The 16447-nt window shown below is 51.2% G+C and overlaps 1 protein-coding gene across 1 annotated transcript in view; it reads right to left on the bottom strand.

Moving 5' to 3' along the window:
* Window positions 1–4167: 4167 nt before the first annotated feature.
* The window catches only part of LOC133349786 (leucine-rich repeat-containing protein 3-like), a 57702-nt gene continuing 45422 nt past the window's right edge, over window positions 4168–16447 (bottom strand). The window contains 3 exon segments of the mRNA XM_061563530.1: window positions 4168–6266; window positions 14244–14594; window positions 14596–14836. Coding sequence (XP_061419514.1) covers window positions 5943–6266; window positions 14244–14594; window positions 14596–14805 — 885 coding nt within the window. The 5' untranslated portion in view covers window positions 14806–14836 and the 3' untranslated portion in view covers window positions 4168–5942.

Raw genomic sequence — 16447 nt, 5'->3', positions numbered from 1 at the left:
GTGAGAGTGGAGAGCAGTGTCAGGGTTTGGCCGTCTTTCTCTCTCCCACACTCAGCAGAGCCCCCCGTGTCGCCCCGCGTCCTATCCAGGACACGCAGCGCGGCTGTTTCTCCAAGCTGAACCCGTGGATGGAGGCGCTTATTCACTTATCGGCAGCGACGGCTGCAAGTACCGCACATTTTTGGCAAAATGAACTCCTTTCAGGAGGAGCGTCACACATCCAAGGGACCGCTAAGCCCGACGGACAACCCATCCGTGCACTCGACATCACCCTGAGCAAAAACAAAATAAAGTAGGTCACGGAACGCTACCGGGGCGTGCGAGGCCAACTCCCACTGGGGCCAAACCACCCGAAACGGAGTGCTTTTTGTGCGTTGGAGATGCGCAGAGCTATTCATCCGTGCCTCGGCGCCGCACGCAAAGACACCAAAAAAAAACACAGCAGGAGCGGCGCATAATTGCAATCGTTCATCGACTGATCGAGAAGAGCCGCGGTCGAGGTGACGTTTCGATGCCGCCAACGGGAGCAAAACGTGCTTGTCCCGCTCGGGGCAAAACAAGTCGATCTCGCGGCGAGGTCAAGCGAGCCGTTCTCACCCGTCGCTTAGTGACAGGGGAGGGAGCAATTTAATGCCAATTTCGGCAACGAGTCCCCAGCCCCTTAAGAGATCGCGGTGCTTTGAGTTAGCAGCGCCACGCCACGTGGACGAAGCCTTCTTGGCTCATTTGGCAGCGAGGCGATCCCCTTGATTCGAGAGTTCCTGCTGCGCAACCCGGGACCCCACGCAGACGCGCAAGGCAGGAGGCAGGAGCGGAGTCTTTTCATGCGGGCCCATTAATTCCCAGGTGTCAGCACCGCTGACCTCATTTAAACCTGCCTGCCGTATCCATCGCACAGGGGTGATTGTTTAAAAATGCCGTGCATTGCAGAGATATGTGGAACCTTACATATTTTTCTTAAACTTAAATTCCATCTGAAACGGCGTATCCAAGGATGGATATTCGGTCGTTGTCATGTCATAGTACGGAGTTGACAACCAAGCCACCGTGCGGTGCCTGCAAGTTGAGTTAATTGAGCTCAACGTTGAGGCCCGTTGACTGGCCAGGTTGGAGTTAACCCATTCGCGACGTCGTGTCGCCGCACCAACCCCAAACCGGCCACAACCCGGCCTCGTCGGCTCCGCAAGCGCCAGGGGCCCTCTCGAGCACACGGCCACTCAAGGGCGAGCCGCGGATGGTTGAGCGTAATATCGTCAAAGGGCACACGAGATAAGGGACAGTTAGCTATAATAGCTCAGAGCCACCTCCCGTTTCCTTCCCCCGCAATTATTTCTGCGGCTCTGCGGCTGGCAACGGAGGCATTGCCTCGGTAGCTGTGTCGCCATGGAAATAGCTTCTCTCGGTGTGTTTTTTTTTCCATTCCAAAAATACCACCATCGGCCACGTAAGGCGTCTCAGTTGAGTTAAATAATGACGCTTGCAGAGGAAGTTGTGGAAATTGGACATTAACAGATGCTGTTCCATCGGCCATCATCCATCCTCCCAACCACCCTCCCACCCTCCTCCCTCACCGCTTCACCCGGTAAACTCTGCACCAGTTTCCTGCCCAATGCCACACGGCACGTTGTTGCAGCTGCGACCGACGGAAGACAGCCGGCGTCCGCCCACCGCTTTGCCGCGCCTGTAAAATGGCCGACTTGCAGGGCAACGTCCCACGCAACCCACGATGCAAAGGGGGGCTGGGTGTCGTCTTCTTCTTCCTTACGAAACAATATACCCTATCAAATGTAAGAATATTATCAGCTTCATAAAAAAATTCCCTCCACCTCGTAAAACAGGTGCCACAGTGAACTCGCTGTCGTACCCTTTATATGGCCTGGAGATATAAACATATTTAGATAGAATTTGCAATCCTTGTTGGGTGACCAATAGGACATTTTTAGGGCCTATGGCTCAATGATCAATGGACGCACATTTCAGTGAAAACGAGAGAGTAGAGCAGCTGATGTCCGAGCAGCCAGCCCCTCGCACCGTGCGGCATTGGGGTAACCATCTGGAGGTGCTGGTTAGCCTTTTTCAGAGGGAACATTGATTTCAGAACTTTTTTCCACTCATAAAAACAAAAAACACCTGATGTCACATCGAGCTTGGCGGGACGTGCAAACAACGTTGTGCCGTTTGGGAACATTAACCTCACGCGATTGGGTGAACGCACCATTAGCAATTTACGAGATAAAAAAAACTAAAATTATTCCAGCTCACCTATGACGCATTTTCTGTTATAAAGCGGATGGTGTGGCACCGGTAATGCAGCGTCCATCTGTTCACTCACTCAAAGCTTTTAAGGCCACCTCTGTGCGTCGCCTGGATTTGCAGCATCTCCAGTCGCTCCCGTTTGCTGCAAGCGCACAGAGCTGATGGACGAGGAGGGCCTTACTCCGAGTTGTAGCAGTTTATGTCCACCGTAACGTAACGGCGAGATGTTAACTACCTCACCTAGCATACAGGAGGTCGTGGGTTTCTATCCCAACTCTGACCCCTGCTGTATGTTTGGAGTTCGTGTGTTCTCCCTGTGGTCGCGTGGATTTTTTTCCCGTTTCCTCCGGGTTTCCCCCTCTACATTTATAGACGTGCGTTTCGAGTATTTTCTTGCTTTTGAAAAAGAGCTATGCTGCTCAGTGCGCGTTGCCTGTTAAATTTAAAATAGGTTAATAATCTGACATTGGGGTTGAGGTGAGGTAATTGGCAGCCCCACGGCATCGGGGGGGGGGGGTGGTCTTGAGGGTGCTGTATTCTAAAAAAAAATAACTAAAGGGTTCGCGCAAAAAAAATTGGTACAATGAAGCCATTGGCAGATTTTCCTCACGTTCGTATACGTCCATGGGCCCTGACGAAATATGCTTTTTGTTCGCGTCACTTCGGATGACGACACCCGAGCTGCGTGAACAACCTTCAATTGCCCACAAAGTGAACGATGCCAGAGTATTGCTTATGGAGCGTGCAATCACGGGCAGCCACCAACTGGGATGAGCCGTGTACACACAACGTGTACACACAACGTGTACACGCAACGTGTACACGCAACGTGTACACACAACTGTGTCGCTTTGACAGCCATCACCGCGACCAGGCAGCGAATTCTGCTCCGGCGCACGAACATGGGGTGGCGAAGCACAGTAGAAAATCGAATCGTTTTTCACTCTGGATAGCTTCACGATAAAAAAAATAGGTTTGGTCCAGAAAAGCTCCGATTAAAAAAATGACAATATTGGCAATTTAACGCTGGTTAGCGTTTAACATTGGTTTAAAGTTTATTTAACAATGTTTTGCGCCACCTCGCCCCCCACCCATCCAGTCCCCCATGAGTATTTATATTCTTCGCCTCCCCCCCCCCTAATACAAGGTCACTGCTACAGATTGGGGGTTGGGGCCAGGTCAGGGCGATGGGTTCACAGGTCACCATGACCTCCCCTACGGAGGCCATTTCCAGGAAACTCTCGACTGCCATTCCTGCGAGCACCTCGAGCAACACAGAGGAGCAGCGAAATCCCCGAGGGGAAATCCTTCGGCCTCTCGGTAACAATCAAGTGTCCATTGGTGACTCGCGCACGTGTTTCGATAGAACCACTCCGGCAGGCGCAGCACCCTTGACGTGGGGTATTTGATGGCAACGTTTCAACAGGAACTTCAATAATGAACACGTCTTGCGTTGTGTGTTTGGGAAATCGGTCTTCCCTTTTGCGATTCAGCGAGACATCAGGCTGAAAAATGCTCATGTAAGAAATTATTCCCTCGTTATTCAGCGAACTTGTGCTATCCGCGATTTTGGTTATCCACAAATCGCATCTGAATCTCTACGCAACCGCATTTAAACATGATGTAATACTTCTATATGAATCTTTATTTACTTCATGTTTATAACATATTACATTTTTTGTGTTATTATGGTAATTTATTGCAGGCAATTCATCAAAACATATTTCCCGTCGGCAAATAACCATTATCCATGACATTTGCTATTCACGAGCATCTCTGGAATGTATCCCTCGCGATAACGAGGGAATGCCGAATAGCATTTGAAATAAACCCGTGCGCATCTGGCGAATACGTGAAATCGCGTTCCTCTCAGCTGAAAAGCAATCACACATTCACGCGGAGGAAATACAGCATTGGTAAGGCTATTTATTGTGTATGTTTAATAACTTGAAGTCTGTTATTGGAAAAGGAAAGTACAGCAAAATTTAATATACACCGTATATATAAACGCACAACAAAATCAAGCCGAGCACAAGCTATGAACATACAAAAAACGTCTCGCAAATATTCGGATACTGCATCGATATTTTCTCCCTCGCGTGTTTTTTTTGTCTCTTAACGAAGATATATAAAGAACAAAACTCAAACAAAGGTGAGGAGGATCAACATTTACAAGTGAACCCTCGGGCCGGAAGGCCATGCTCAACAAACATCAGCGCGAGGTGACCAACAACTTTTAAACGTCAGCGAAGCTGCTCGCTTGCTCCCGCCGATGGAATGCAATCGATCACGAGTCCTGGTGGGGCTTTCCTCGTTAGGCACTTAGAATAAACAGCGCTGGTCTCGCCTCAAGATGGGGGGGAGCGGGGGCGGGGATTGCCTTTTGTGCTTTCACTGATTGTGTTTCCCGGAAACAGTTTTCTTCTGGAATGAAACCGTACCGAACGAGCCGCACTGGCCCCACCGTAAAAGAAGGGAGGGTGGGGGGACGGGGGTGGTCACTGTCACGTGGTGTCCTCAGCGTGACGCAGGAGGAGCAGAGCCCCGCCCCCCCCCCGGCCCACGCTCCACCTCCGCTATCGTGACGTCGTCTCCGCGCCACATTTGCTCGTGTGGCGAGATGCGACTAGACAAAGTTAAATGTTGGGGGGGGGGGGGTAATGCAAAACGGACTGGCGGCACTCCCCATCAGCGGAGGGGGGGGGGGGCACAACTGCAGGCAGCTCGGACGGAGACGCGACTGGTCCGAACGAGCGATCCCGTCACGAGCAGAGACGCGACGAGGTCCCTGCCTCCCGCATCGCGTCGTGATGATGAGAAATTAATGGCGATCACAAGTCGCGTCGCCGTCGCTTTCCGAAAGGCCCAGACCCACGGCGCGACGGCGATGAGAACCGGAACGACCACCCAGTATCGGATAAGCGCCGTGCAGGGAGCGCCAATATCTGTGCGCCATGATAAGGCCACCAGCCTCTGTCCCTCCTCGCTTCAAAACCGTTGGCCTTAACAAAAAGAAAACCCACGCACGCAAATGATTAAATGAAATCGCACTAACGTACGGATGGAGCTCGCTTAATATGAGTATGCTGCCATGACGGTGCTGTCGGGACGTTGTGCCGTTGCGACGCGACACCCCGCGTCTTCCCCAGGCCGGTGTAATGCCTCGCAGGAGTAGCCCTGCATCTATGTACACACACACACAATGCAGCAGCAGCAGCAGCATGAACATTAAGAGAGTTTTGGCGACTGCGCCCCTGCGCGGATCCATCAGTCGCAGGTCGCTTCCGTTAGTATTTTAATCTCGAGAAAAGATGGTCCAAAAAAAAACCCGGCTATCACTCAACCTTCGAGCACAACTCCCGCCGTTGGCTCGGCCAACCGGCGTGAGGGGTCAGGCTCCGCGACAGAGGTCAGGCTCCGCGAGCGACCGCGGGAGACTCCATCCCTCGCCGCGACCTTCGTTTTCCCTGCCGACCGACCGATTGACTCGAATCGCAAATCGGCAGGGCACCTAACAGGCGTCCCTTCCTCAACCTGCCGCGGACTCGACTGGCCAGTCGATGCCAAGGCTTTTTGATTCCTCTGCGCGGTTGAGACAACGTCGAGAGTCAAACGTGGGCATTGGCCGTAGGGGGCTGTGAGGGGGGGGGGAGCAGGGGGGCAGCGGCTTGCAAGCAGGCTGCCCTCTAGAGCACGGTGCTGATGTTATCGGATTCGTCGGGCGTCTTCTGCTTGCTCTGGAGGGACTTGAGGTACTCGAGGTGACGCCGCGTGTCCTCCTGGTTCTGCCTCACGTAGTACACCACGTACGAGATGACCATGGTGAACCAGCCGAACATCGTGACCAGCATGGCCACGTCCATGGTCCGGTGGTTGCACAGGTTGACCGTGTCAATCAGCTCCAGGACGGGCACGCCGCGGTACTGGTCCTGGGCGGCGGACTCGCACACCACCTGGCTGCCCATGTCCGCGCTCGTGTCCAGCCACCTCCTGATCTCCACGAAGAGCTCCTGCACAAGGGCACGGGGCGCACACACAACCACGCACATCGGTGATGAGCCAACGTTCAAGCCTTCTGCTGCGCCAAACTCCCTATCTGGAAGAGCTGCTGCAGTCGGGTTAGGCCAGTTTTCATTTGCCTTGGAAACATAGTGAAATGGGTGGCTCGGTATCTCGTCACACGCAAAGTATACCGGACATTTGTGAAAAATAACTTTGTAGTTTTTTTATTCCTCCAGTATAAATTAACATTCTGATTCTGACGTGATCTCCTGCTCAAGGGCATTGAGGCGGTGCTCATCAGCCTGTTTGCAATCCTAAGCCAGTCGGTGGAAATTCCGAGTGGCTTGCTACATTCACCTCAATGTTATAACAAACAAAGAAAAAACTGCCCCAGTGGCTGGATGGGTTGGTTTCCATTTGCCATGGAAGCACAATAAAACGTGCAAGTAAAAATTCAATTGCACAGGCTGCATCGATTACGCTGCTGAAGCTGAAGATGGAGAGGGTGAGGGACCTTCTGGGCATCTCCCCTGCCGAGTGAAGGCCGTTTATGAACTTGGGCTGGACTTAGGGTCGCTCACCTCTGGAGGTGCAAACACCCGGGACACATCATGGTAAGCAGAAGAACATCTCACAATACCCAGGACAGCTGCTGCCTCAACAAGAGGAAGATCCCGGGAAAACCAAGGTCAGGTGGCAGTCCACCTACTTTCCTATGATGCCAATATTGGATTTGTCTCCGGGTCCTCCGGTTTTCCCCTCCACATTTTGGAAAGACGCGTTTAGAGTATTTGTCTGCCACTATACATGTCCACGTGATAAGCCACTTTGTTGAGCTATCATTTCTGAAAAAGAGCTATACAATGTCCCTTCGTTATTTGCGAAGGATACATTCCGGATATGCTCGTGAACAGCAAATTTCGCAGATATAGACCTATGAATAGCCTTAAATGAACACGTACATAACCTATGAAATACATGGAAAATATAATACGACAAAATAATAACTGGTTAGAATAAACAAAGTAAATACAAATAATATGAAAGTATTAAATAACTAGCTTGTTTGCCCGTCCAAGGATGGGTGTGTATTGCAGTAAATATGAAATATTCAATAGAAAAATCGTTCAGCTCATGATTATTAATGAGGGGGGGTTAGCCCTATGTGGAGTGACGTCAACCGTTAATAGTTATTGTGGAGGGGTGCTGCATATTAATAAAGGGTGCGGGGGGGTCTCTTTTGCAGTGACTTCATGCACGGATGTAGCACTGTGCTGCGAAGATTAATTTTTTACCGTCACTTTCTGTAAAGAAACGTCATATTTGAAGCGACTTTGCGTAAAAAATAATTTAATTCAGCTCGACCTTCCTTTGCGTTAGTGTAAAAATGCACCCACTCATGAAAATTAACGAGGGGGTGGTGGGCCTCATGTGGAGTGACGTCACGCGGGGGTGGGCCTCGTGGAGTGACGTCACGCACGGGACACACATTCTTGGCTTATTATCGTAGTAATAGTCTATAAATTAACTTACATTAAATCATGAGGATGCTGTGCATCGTCACTTTATCTCATCGTTTTCTCTCATCACTTCTCTCTCGATGCTGTCGTGCAGAGTTCCAGATGCGATTCGAGCATAGTCAAAAATCGTGGATATCAAGTTCGTGAATAACGAGGGAATGGCTCTATAGCTCAGTGGGCCTTATCTGGTAAAATAAAAAAAATAGTTTCAGTTACAATATTATTCCTATAATTTGCACCAATTCTCTGTTCCACGTGACCCAAGTCTTGCAGTCTTTCAGTGTAACTCTCGGCATGCATCTCTCCATGCTGCTCTTTGTACCTCAGTGTTTGTACCAGTGTTCATATATTTTTGATTCGTGTGCCACAGCAGGTGCCGTACAATCTCTGAGAATGTCCTCACTTTAGGCAACGCTGGTACGTTATGTTTCATTACCAAGTTCAGTTTTCCAAACATCAACACCCAAACCACCTACTCTGATCCGTCTCTACGTTTCATTATTTTCATACTCAACTTTCTTCAGCCAATGCCCTAGGCATACAAACGTCGCTGCTGTTGTGTTGCAGTTGTGTTTCTCCAGCCATTATTTTTGCTTGTTTATATGACCTTCTTTGCCCGAGGTTTTGGTTTTGCTCGCATACACCTGGAACATTAGGAGCAGGCTTGTAGCGATGCTTTGATTAGCTTATTCTCAAGCTCAAGAGGCATGTATTGCATTGCACGCGTGAGAGAATGGGGGGGGAAACAGATTGCAAATTAAATGCGTAGTGCACAGCAATGTTAGATTTGGTCTATTGAAGAGAAGAAACGGTAGCAAATGACAGTGCACTTGAGCCGAATAATAAACAACTCTTCATTTGCAGCCAATGGTCGAATCGCTTCGTGAGAGTGAGTTACATTCCTGCGCGCTTTATTACAAGTGGCACCGTGCACATTACAAACGTTTATTCCATTTCCCATCATTATTATTGCTATTTATTCCATTTCCCATCATTATTATTGCTATTATTGAATTATTATGAGGCTAATGCGTGCTATATCCAACAGGCGAGGCAGCGTATTCACGTTGTGTAGCGGATCACGTGTGTTTCGTGCACACATTGTGGTTATTCAAACATACAAAGACCCCCCCCCCCCCCACCCCGTATGGCTTAAGCCAGTGGTTCTCAGAGTAGGGTCCCCGGTACCACCGGTGGGCCACTGAAGGTCCTCTAAGTGGCCTGCAGGGCTGTGATGCAAACCCAGGTTGGTCTGGAAATAATGCCAATCTTCGCAGACATTAATGAGCATTTTTCTTAAATTTAAACGGGTCATTTTTATTTTTTGTTGACCTTTATTCAACCAGGTACATACACACCCTTGAGATAAAAAAAAACTGTTTTGCGAGGGGGACCTGGCAAGAAGTCAGCAAAAAGATCGCGGGTACAAGGGGCCAAAATGAGGTTTCTCCACAAGGTTTGCCGGGCTCACCACTCTCCGTGATCGGGCGAGGAGCTCGGTAATCAGGGAGAGCCTCGGAGTCGCGACCCGCTGCTGCTCCTCCGGATCGAGAGGAGCCAGTTGAGGTGGTTCGGTCACCTGGCAAGGATGCCCCCCCCTGGTAGACTCCCCCCCGGAACTCTACCGGACACGTCCCACTTGGCGAAAACGCCGGGGCCACTCGGCTGGCCTGGGAAATTCCTGGGAATTCCCCAGGAAGAGCTAAAGTCTGTCGCCAGGGAAAGGGAGGTCTGGACCGCCCCACTCAACACGCTGCTGCCGCGACCCTCACTGGGACAAGCGGATTGAGAACCTGGATGTTAGTAAACTACCCTGATTAAACTACCCTAACCCTAATATCTAAATGCCCCACCCCCCCAAACCCTTTAAAAAAAACCTTTATAACTGCGTTTAAAAAATATATGTTTTCATATTTCGGTGATACGAATCATTTTGTATTCCTGGCATTCAGAGAGAAATGAATGCGATTGTTCACGCGGGGTGGGGGGCCGTGCTAGTTGGGTGGTACGCGGAAATGTTTGCATCGGCCGAGCGGTCCACGGAAACACTGCGGAAAAACAAACCGTTGGAGCGAGCACCTACGAAGAGGGCCTCGGCACACGAGGGGTTTGGATGGCCAACAGGATGCCCGCTCCCCTTTGTCTCTCGAGTGGCGACGTTTTAAACACCTCACCCAAGGCATTCATATAAAGCGGAGTTAACCCAGGGGAGGCCCAGAAAACCCAGTTCAGATAATCGTCACTTGTAATGGTGGCCGTGAGCAGGACTCAAACTCGGGCGGCCGGGTTTGTAGCACAGCGCGCTGACCCGCTGCACGCACGCACGCACGCGCGCGCATTCGCAGCCACACGCCGTTCGGGCGATGCGGCGAAGCGCAACTGCCGGCGTAGGGCGCCCCGCGAGATGCGTGCGAGTGGAAGCATGTCACGGGCGCGTCGAGGGGTTGTCCGGAGCCTCGGGCTCGGTGCAAACGAGGACAGGAAGGCGGAGCGGCTGGAGGGGGAGGGAAGCGCTGTGGGCTTTATGGGGGCGGTGGTGGGGGGGGGTGGGCGCACAGCCGGCACCGTTTCAGAGGCGATGAGCAGCTAAAAGTAATCGCGTTTATTTGACCCACATTCTCGCGTCGCTTGGCACGATCGTGACACACATTCGAGGCGAACGCCCGTGCGCCCGCAGCCAACGGAAGGACGGGGAGACGACGCGGAGACGAGATTTTTTCTCCCGCTGCCTGACATTTTGCCCACTGTGCTCCAAATACTGGCACGGTGTTAAACAAAGAGACACGCGGGCTACGATGCATACAACAGCCTGCCATTCAATTTCTATTTTATTTTCAAGAGTCAATAATAAAGATTACCGCATTAATACATTTTATTGGAAAGGGGGGGGGGAGGTATGAGGTCAGGTATCCTTAGCGATTTTCCGACGACGGAGCGATGGCTGGACGGAACGCACCAAGTCTACAATTGAAGTATCATCATTTTGACAAGACACTGCCAAATCTGCCCAGCCTCACATCACGTCTCAGGCGCCTCACTTCCTAATAATAAAAAAACACAAATATCACGCTGAGCAAAGTGGCGGTGTTACAACAACAAAAACTGGTAACGCTTAAAATGAACCGTTTATGCGTTTTGTCTTAGTGGCTAGAGAAGATAGTGTTAGAAAACGCAAAAGGCGCATGGAAAAACTTGTCAACCACAGCTCGGCATGGGGGTGATTGGGCATGGGAGGTGCCGCGCCAGACGCCGCTGGAGGTGGTGGTCGGGGGGGGGAGAAACGCGAGCGGGAAGAGGAGGGCCTCTCCTATCGGACATCGAGAGACGCGGAGGCACCAGGAGAAGAAACCATCCGGGGAGGGAGGTGGGGGGCGGGGGCAGGGGTGACCTAGAAAAACAAGTCAGCTTGGGCTGCAGATGGCCACTCGAGAGAGAGTGAAATGAACTCTCTTGTTTATCGCGAAGCATTCCTGATAGAGGAGAGGTGCAGCTCACCGAACATTGTTTGCTCAGCGAGCTGCATCTCTGGTCGGACAGGATGACGGAAAGGGCAGGTGTCGCGTGTTAAGCTGAGCTGGGTAAGGACAGGCCGCCGCCTATAGTTGCCATTGCTACAGACAACATCGGAAGGACCAAATCTCATTGAACAGGGGACACCCTATTTAGAGAACCTGGGACATTACCGAGCCTCAGTGAGGCGAGGATTGAATTCCGCATTTTTTAAAGAGCCGCAATCTGTTCAATATCCTCAAAGTGAGAGATGGCTGATTATGGAGGAGGGTGAATATATTCGTACGCCTGGCTCCTGCGGCCTGGGTGTCGCTTGTGAGTAAACGGGCTTGTGCAGGACACGTCCCAAGCAAGGATAATCGCCACTGGCCGAGACTAAAGATGAGACTAAGGGCAGAGTGGACTAACGACAGCCAGAGAACATTCCCAAAAGACATCCCCCGTGGAGACGGAGCAACAAGATAAGCTTGCGTCACTGGCGACGACTTGTGAAGACCTTGATCTAGCAGTGGATAGAACATGGCTCATCTCAATTATAATTATACACATTGTTGTTGTTATGATAATTATTCACGACCGTCGCAGTTTATTTTCCATAGCCCGTGTGATATTGGCAGGAGTTGCGTTCAGTTTCACGTGCGAGGGGGAGGTTTTGCAAAGTTGCGAAGTTGTGGAGGGGAGGTAATTAGCCGTGACCAAAATTCCAGAAGCCGGGGAATCAATCTGCGCGCTGTGCGCACGCCGCTGGGCCCGACCTGCTGGCGCCCTGACTCCAAGCGTGGTCCTCCCGTGTGGAGGTTGCCAAGCACCGGCTCTGGGCACCGCTAAGTCATCCAGGGCCCTCCAGCAATTCAATTAATCCCGGACCATTAAAGAGGGTTGCTGCTCCTGCTGCTTCATCAGGGAGCTACACACACGAGCGCGCCGCACGCATCCCGAAGCGCTGCCGTGCAAGTTTCTTGCATCTTTACGTGCGAGCCGTGTCACCAGCGTCAATAAAACGATGATCGACAAAAATGTTAAAAACCAACTCGATTAAAAAAAAACTGTTGTGAGATGGTCGGATTGGGCTCCGTGGGATAATGCCGACAAGGCTGTGATTCTCGAGTTTCAAATCCTGGAAACCACCTACACTTAACCTGGGCGCATGACTGGAGCGAGTTGATGTTCTCAGCATGGTCACCAAAGACTGCACCGAAAACTCCATTATTAAAATCGTTTTTTTTTTGTTATTTAATTCCGATTAGTTTTTCAGTTCTGTCACGTGATGAGCAGGGCACGAGAGAAGGTTTTCAACGTGGGTTGGATGAGGCCACTGTAGGGACCCTCAGAAGCAGTTTCTGTGACATCTCTCTCCTGGAGACCACTCTCGAACATGGGTTGACGGAACCCTCGTCTCGCGAGTGTTATCGAAATGGAAGCGTGTTCACCATCACGCGACAGGCCCCCGACAAGCCCACAGCGTGACCGAAACATAACGAGGGGGGGGGGGGGGAAACAAAACAAAACGGGAAAGCCATCACCACGTGACCAAGAAGGGCCATAATAGGTGACCCGTGTTCACAGCATCACGAAGACGAGTGTTCCATGGAGCACTTCCACACCATTCAGCCCCCCCCCTCCCCCTGCGACATCAAAGGGAATACCGCCGTTTGTTTGCCTCGTGAAATCCCATTGAACTTGACTCCCCACCTCCATCTCAAACACTCTGTTTTAATTGGTTCATGTATATTTTAGGGTGTGCCGACCGTACCCCGGTTTATTAATCGCTTCGGCTTCACCGTCGTCTCCATTATTAATCGGCAGCCTACATTTTTCACCGAGCGGGAGGTATCCACACCTGAGTCTCGTGAAGCCAAACTCTGCCCCGAGTGACTCCATTGTTGATGTTGCAATTGTCGTCCTATGCACCGAGATTCACGGTCAGGATTTTCCCAACGACGTGAGGACCGATGAATGAATACGTCTTGCCGGGAACGACGGCTCCAAAAAAACATCACACAACCAAAACAGCATCTTTGAAATCCTGGATTATGGCAGACTTTGCAGTCAGGATCTGTGCTTCACTGCCATGCCACACCGAGGCATGACACATATGCAGCGTCCTCGTGAAAGCAAAATACGCAGGAATACTAAAATACAACCCACCCAGTGAGAAATGAATATGCAGCGAAAGGTATGAATGTGATCATAGGATTGGGCCTTCCAAGCTCCTGTGCATTATACATGCCGTTTAACGACATCACATGACATGCAGGTACGATAACTAGATAACTAGCCTGAAACCTGCGGTCACGATTGCAACCTTTTGTGAGTATTCTCTTTTTTTTATTATTAATGCTCTTGTTTTCAGCCTGCACACACTCTCGTGTAACCGATGACTGAGTCGTGAATTAGTCATCGGTTACAGATGACTAAGCCAGGGATGGGAAATATTTTCGATGGTTGAAGAGAAGTTTTGAATGCCTTTGGCCGGCAACCGCGCATTAACTCTCACACATTCCACAATTAGTATCCAAGTATAATGCCAAAAAGATAAATAACGTGCCTGTCCACCAACCATAAAGAGGCCCTTGCAGTGACCGAGATAACTGGCTCTCACTAACATTAGAAACGCAGTGTGTAGTTGCCGGGTCTAGAGAATTCCTCTCTAGCGCTCGATTAGCGCTGCCCGAATGCTCGCGGTGGCGAATACCCATTCGGGAGGGCTATGAAGCCCAACTGCGAACAATCCCCACGCTCGGTATGGGTGCCAATTACGTCGGAGCAGGGCTTTTGTAAAGTGGCAGAACTCATGCGGCCAGCGGGCATTATGAAGCAAGCTCGCCCCCCCTCCGCCCACCACCACCGCAGCTTCCCTCCGCGCCCCAAGTTTGAGCTGAGGGTGGGCAAACCAGTGCCGGAGGAAACCAGACGCATGAGCGCACAGCATGCACGGACGCCCGGGCCTCAGACCTGCAGGTCGCAGTCGCAGTGCAGTGGGTTGCGGTGCAGCTTCGTCTTGGCCGTCAGCCCCCGAAAGGCGTCGCGCGGCAGCTCCTGCAGCCGGTTCTCCGACAGGTCCAGCAGCTGGAGGTGCTGGTTGGCGCCACGGAACGCGCCGTTGGCGAGCGCCTCGATGCGGTTGTGCGACAGGTCGAGCTGCTGCAGGCGCTGCAGGCTGCGGAAGGCGCCGTCGGGGACGACGGTGATCTGGTTGGAGTCGAGCTTGAGGATGGTCGTGTCGTTGGGCAGGTTCATGGGGATCTCCTTGAGGCTGCGGTTGCTGCACTGCACCAGGGTGTGGTCGTCCTGCTTGCCGCAGTCAGCACTCGTGCGGGCAGGAGGCGCCGCTCTGCGCGCAGAAGGCCACGAGCAGCATGACGTTGGGCAGCACCAGCGACGGCGACACGAGCAAGTTCTGGACGAGAATGGAGCCCACTCTCACCATCTCTTCGCGGCCTGTTGCTGTCGTAACGTCGGGGCGCTTCAGCGGCTCTGCGTTTCTCGACGATCGGAGCCCGCTTTTCTCTTGCATTTTACGGACATCGTTTCACGGAGTGGTTGTCCTGCAAGAGAGAGAAAGAGGACCGAAAGGGCCGCTGTTAAAATTCAAAGTCGCCGGCTGCTCTGGCACTTACTGAGACTGCACACAGAAGTCGAATAACCGATGCAGCACGAGGGGAATTGAGGCGAATTAGATAGTGCGTGGACAATTTTTGCTCGGTACTACGTTGCTCATTTTCCTCTGCTGGAACTCTTTGGTCCCGCCGGCCGTGCTGTCGGCTCCCTGCCCCATGTTTAAGGCCAAACTTCTCGGCTTTCCTTGTTTCCCCCTTGCCTATGACCGACTGCTTCTCCCTTTCTGAAATGAACACGTCCCACTGTCTCCGCGCGGCATCTCGAGATAGTTAGAACCTACGTAAATCCAAGTCGTCTTGTATTTGATCATCTTTTAATATATACATATCTTCTTTTTTATTATTCAAGAACCCAAAAACACAACACAGACACCCAAGAGGGAAACACGTTGTCCCTGATCGCGTGATGGTTCGGAGCAGTACTGCCCTCGAATAGGGGACACCTCCTGGAGGCACGTGGGGCTCACTTCCCTCCTACCACCGTAGGGGGCAACGGTCGGGGCAGCAGATTCGCAGGGGAAGTGGGGGGGAGGGAATAACCTAATTGAATAATTTTTAAGATGCATTCTAACGCTTTGCCTTAATGCTTTACCCTCCACACCTCACATTTAGATAAATCCACATTGTGTGGTACATATATATACGCTACAAGATCTGACCACTTACACATATCGACCGATATTATTTGCTGACGAGGGTACGAAACATTCATCCTGAGCAGTTTTGCACGGGTGACCCATGCAGGACCTTGGTGTAAAGTTACAGTAGCGAATAAATTATAGCATTGCAGACAACTGGATTGGAAACGCATTTGTGGAAGAAAACAACATGGAAGTCACACATCGCTCAGCTAACAAACACTGGCAGCAGGGGACACTGGAAACATCACACCGACTCGCGCGGGCTATCGCTCACCACGCGTGCAAGAGACGGGGAGAGATCTTAAACCAGGTCAGGAATTGTTTTTTTTTTAAGGCCAAAAGGAAGGGAGCAAGGGACGAAAACCCCGAAACCACGAAGCGAGCTCGTCCCAAGAGTGAGGGGCGACAACGCGAGGCGATGTCTCACCGTGGCCAGATATCACGCCAAAGACAATCATGAGAAGTGAACAGGAGCTCATATTAGATATTTTTTGGGTTAGATTGCATGCATATAAATGTGTCGTTAAACCCGCCACCGCCCGACACAGCCGAATGGTAAGGTTTGCCACGTAAACAAAACATGCCAATTTGTTAGTTGTTCAGCACACCGGGGTGTGTTGGAGAGTAAACAATTGTAAATGTTGAGGTGCGTTTACTCTCCCAACACACCGGTGTGCTCGACTAGTAACGAATTGGCACATTCTGTTTACGTGACAAACCTTACGAATTGGCCGTGTCGGGTGGTGGCGGGTTTCACGACACATTTACATTTAGACGCTCTAACCCAAAAAACCTCTATTATAGATAACATTGGTCGCAAAAGCCTACTGCGTGTTAATATAAACAGGTGCTGCTAAAGGCGATCTGATGAGGACTGCGAGTGCAAGGCAGTCAAAGG

This window comes from Lethenteron reissneri, chromosome 31, assembly GCF_015708825.2.
Source record: "Lethenteron reissneri isolate LAM-NWPU_2019-01 chromosome 31, ASM1570882v1, whole genome shotgun sequence".
NCBI classification, from domain to species: Eukaryota; Metazoa; Chordata; class Hyperoartia; order Petromyzontiformes; family Petromyzontidae; genus Lethenteron; species Lethenteron reissneri.
Note: the sequence above shows the minus strand (reverse complement) of the source record. Positions and strands in the feature narration are given on the sequence as shown.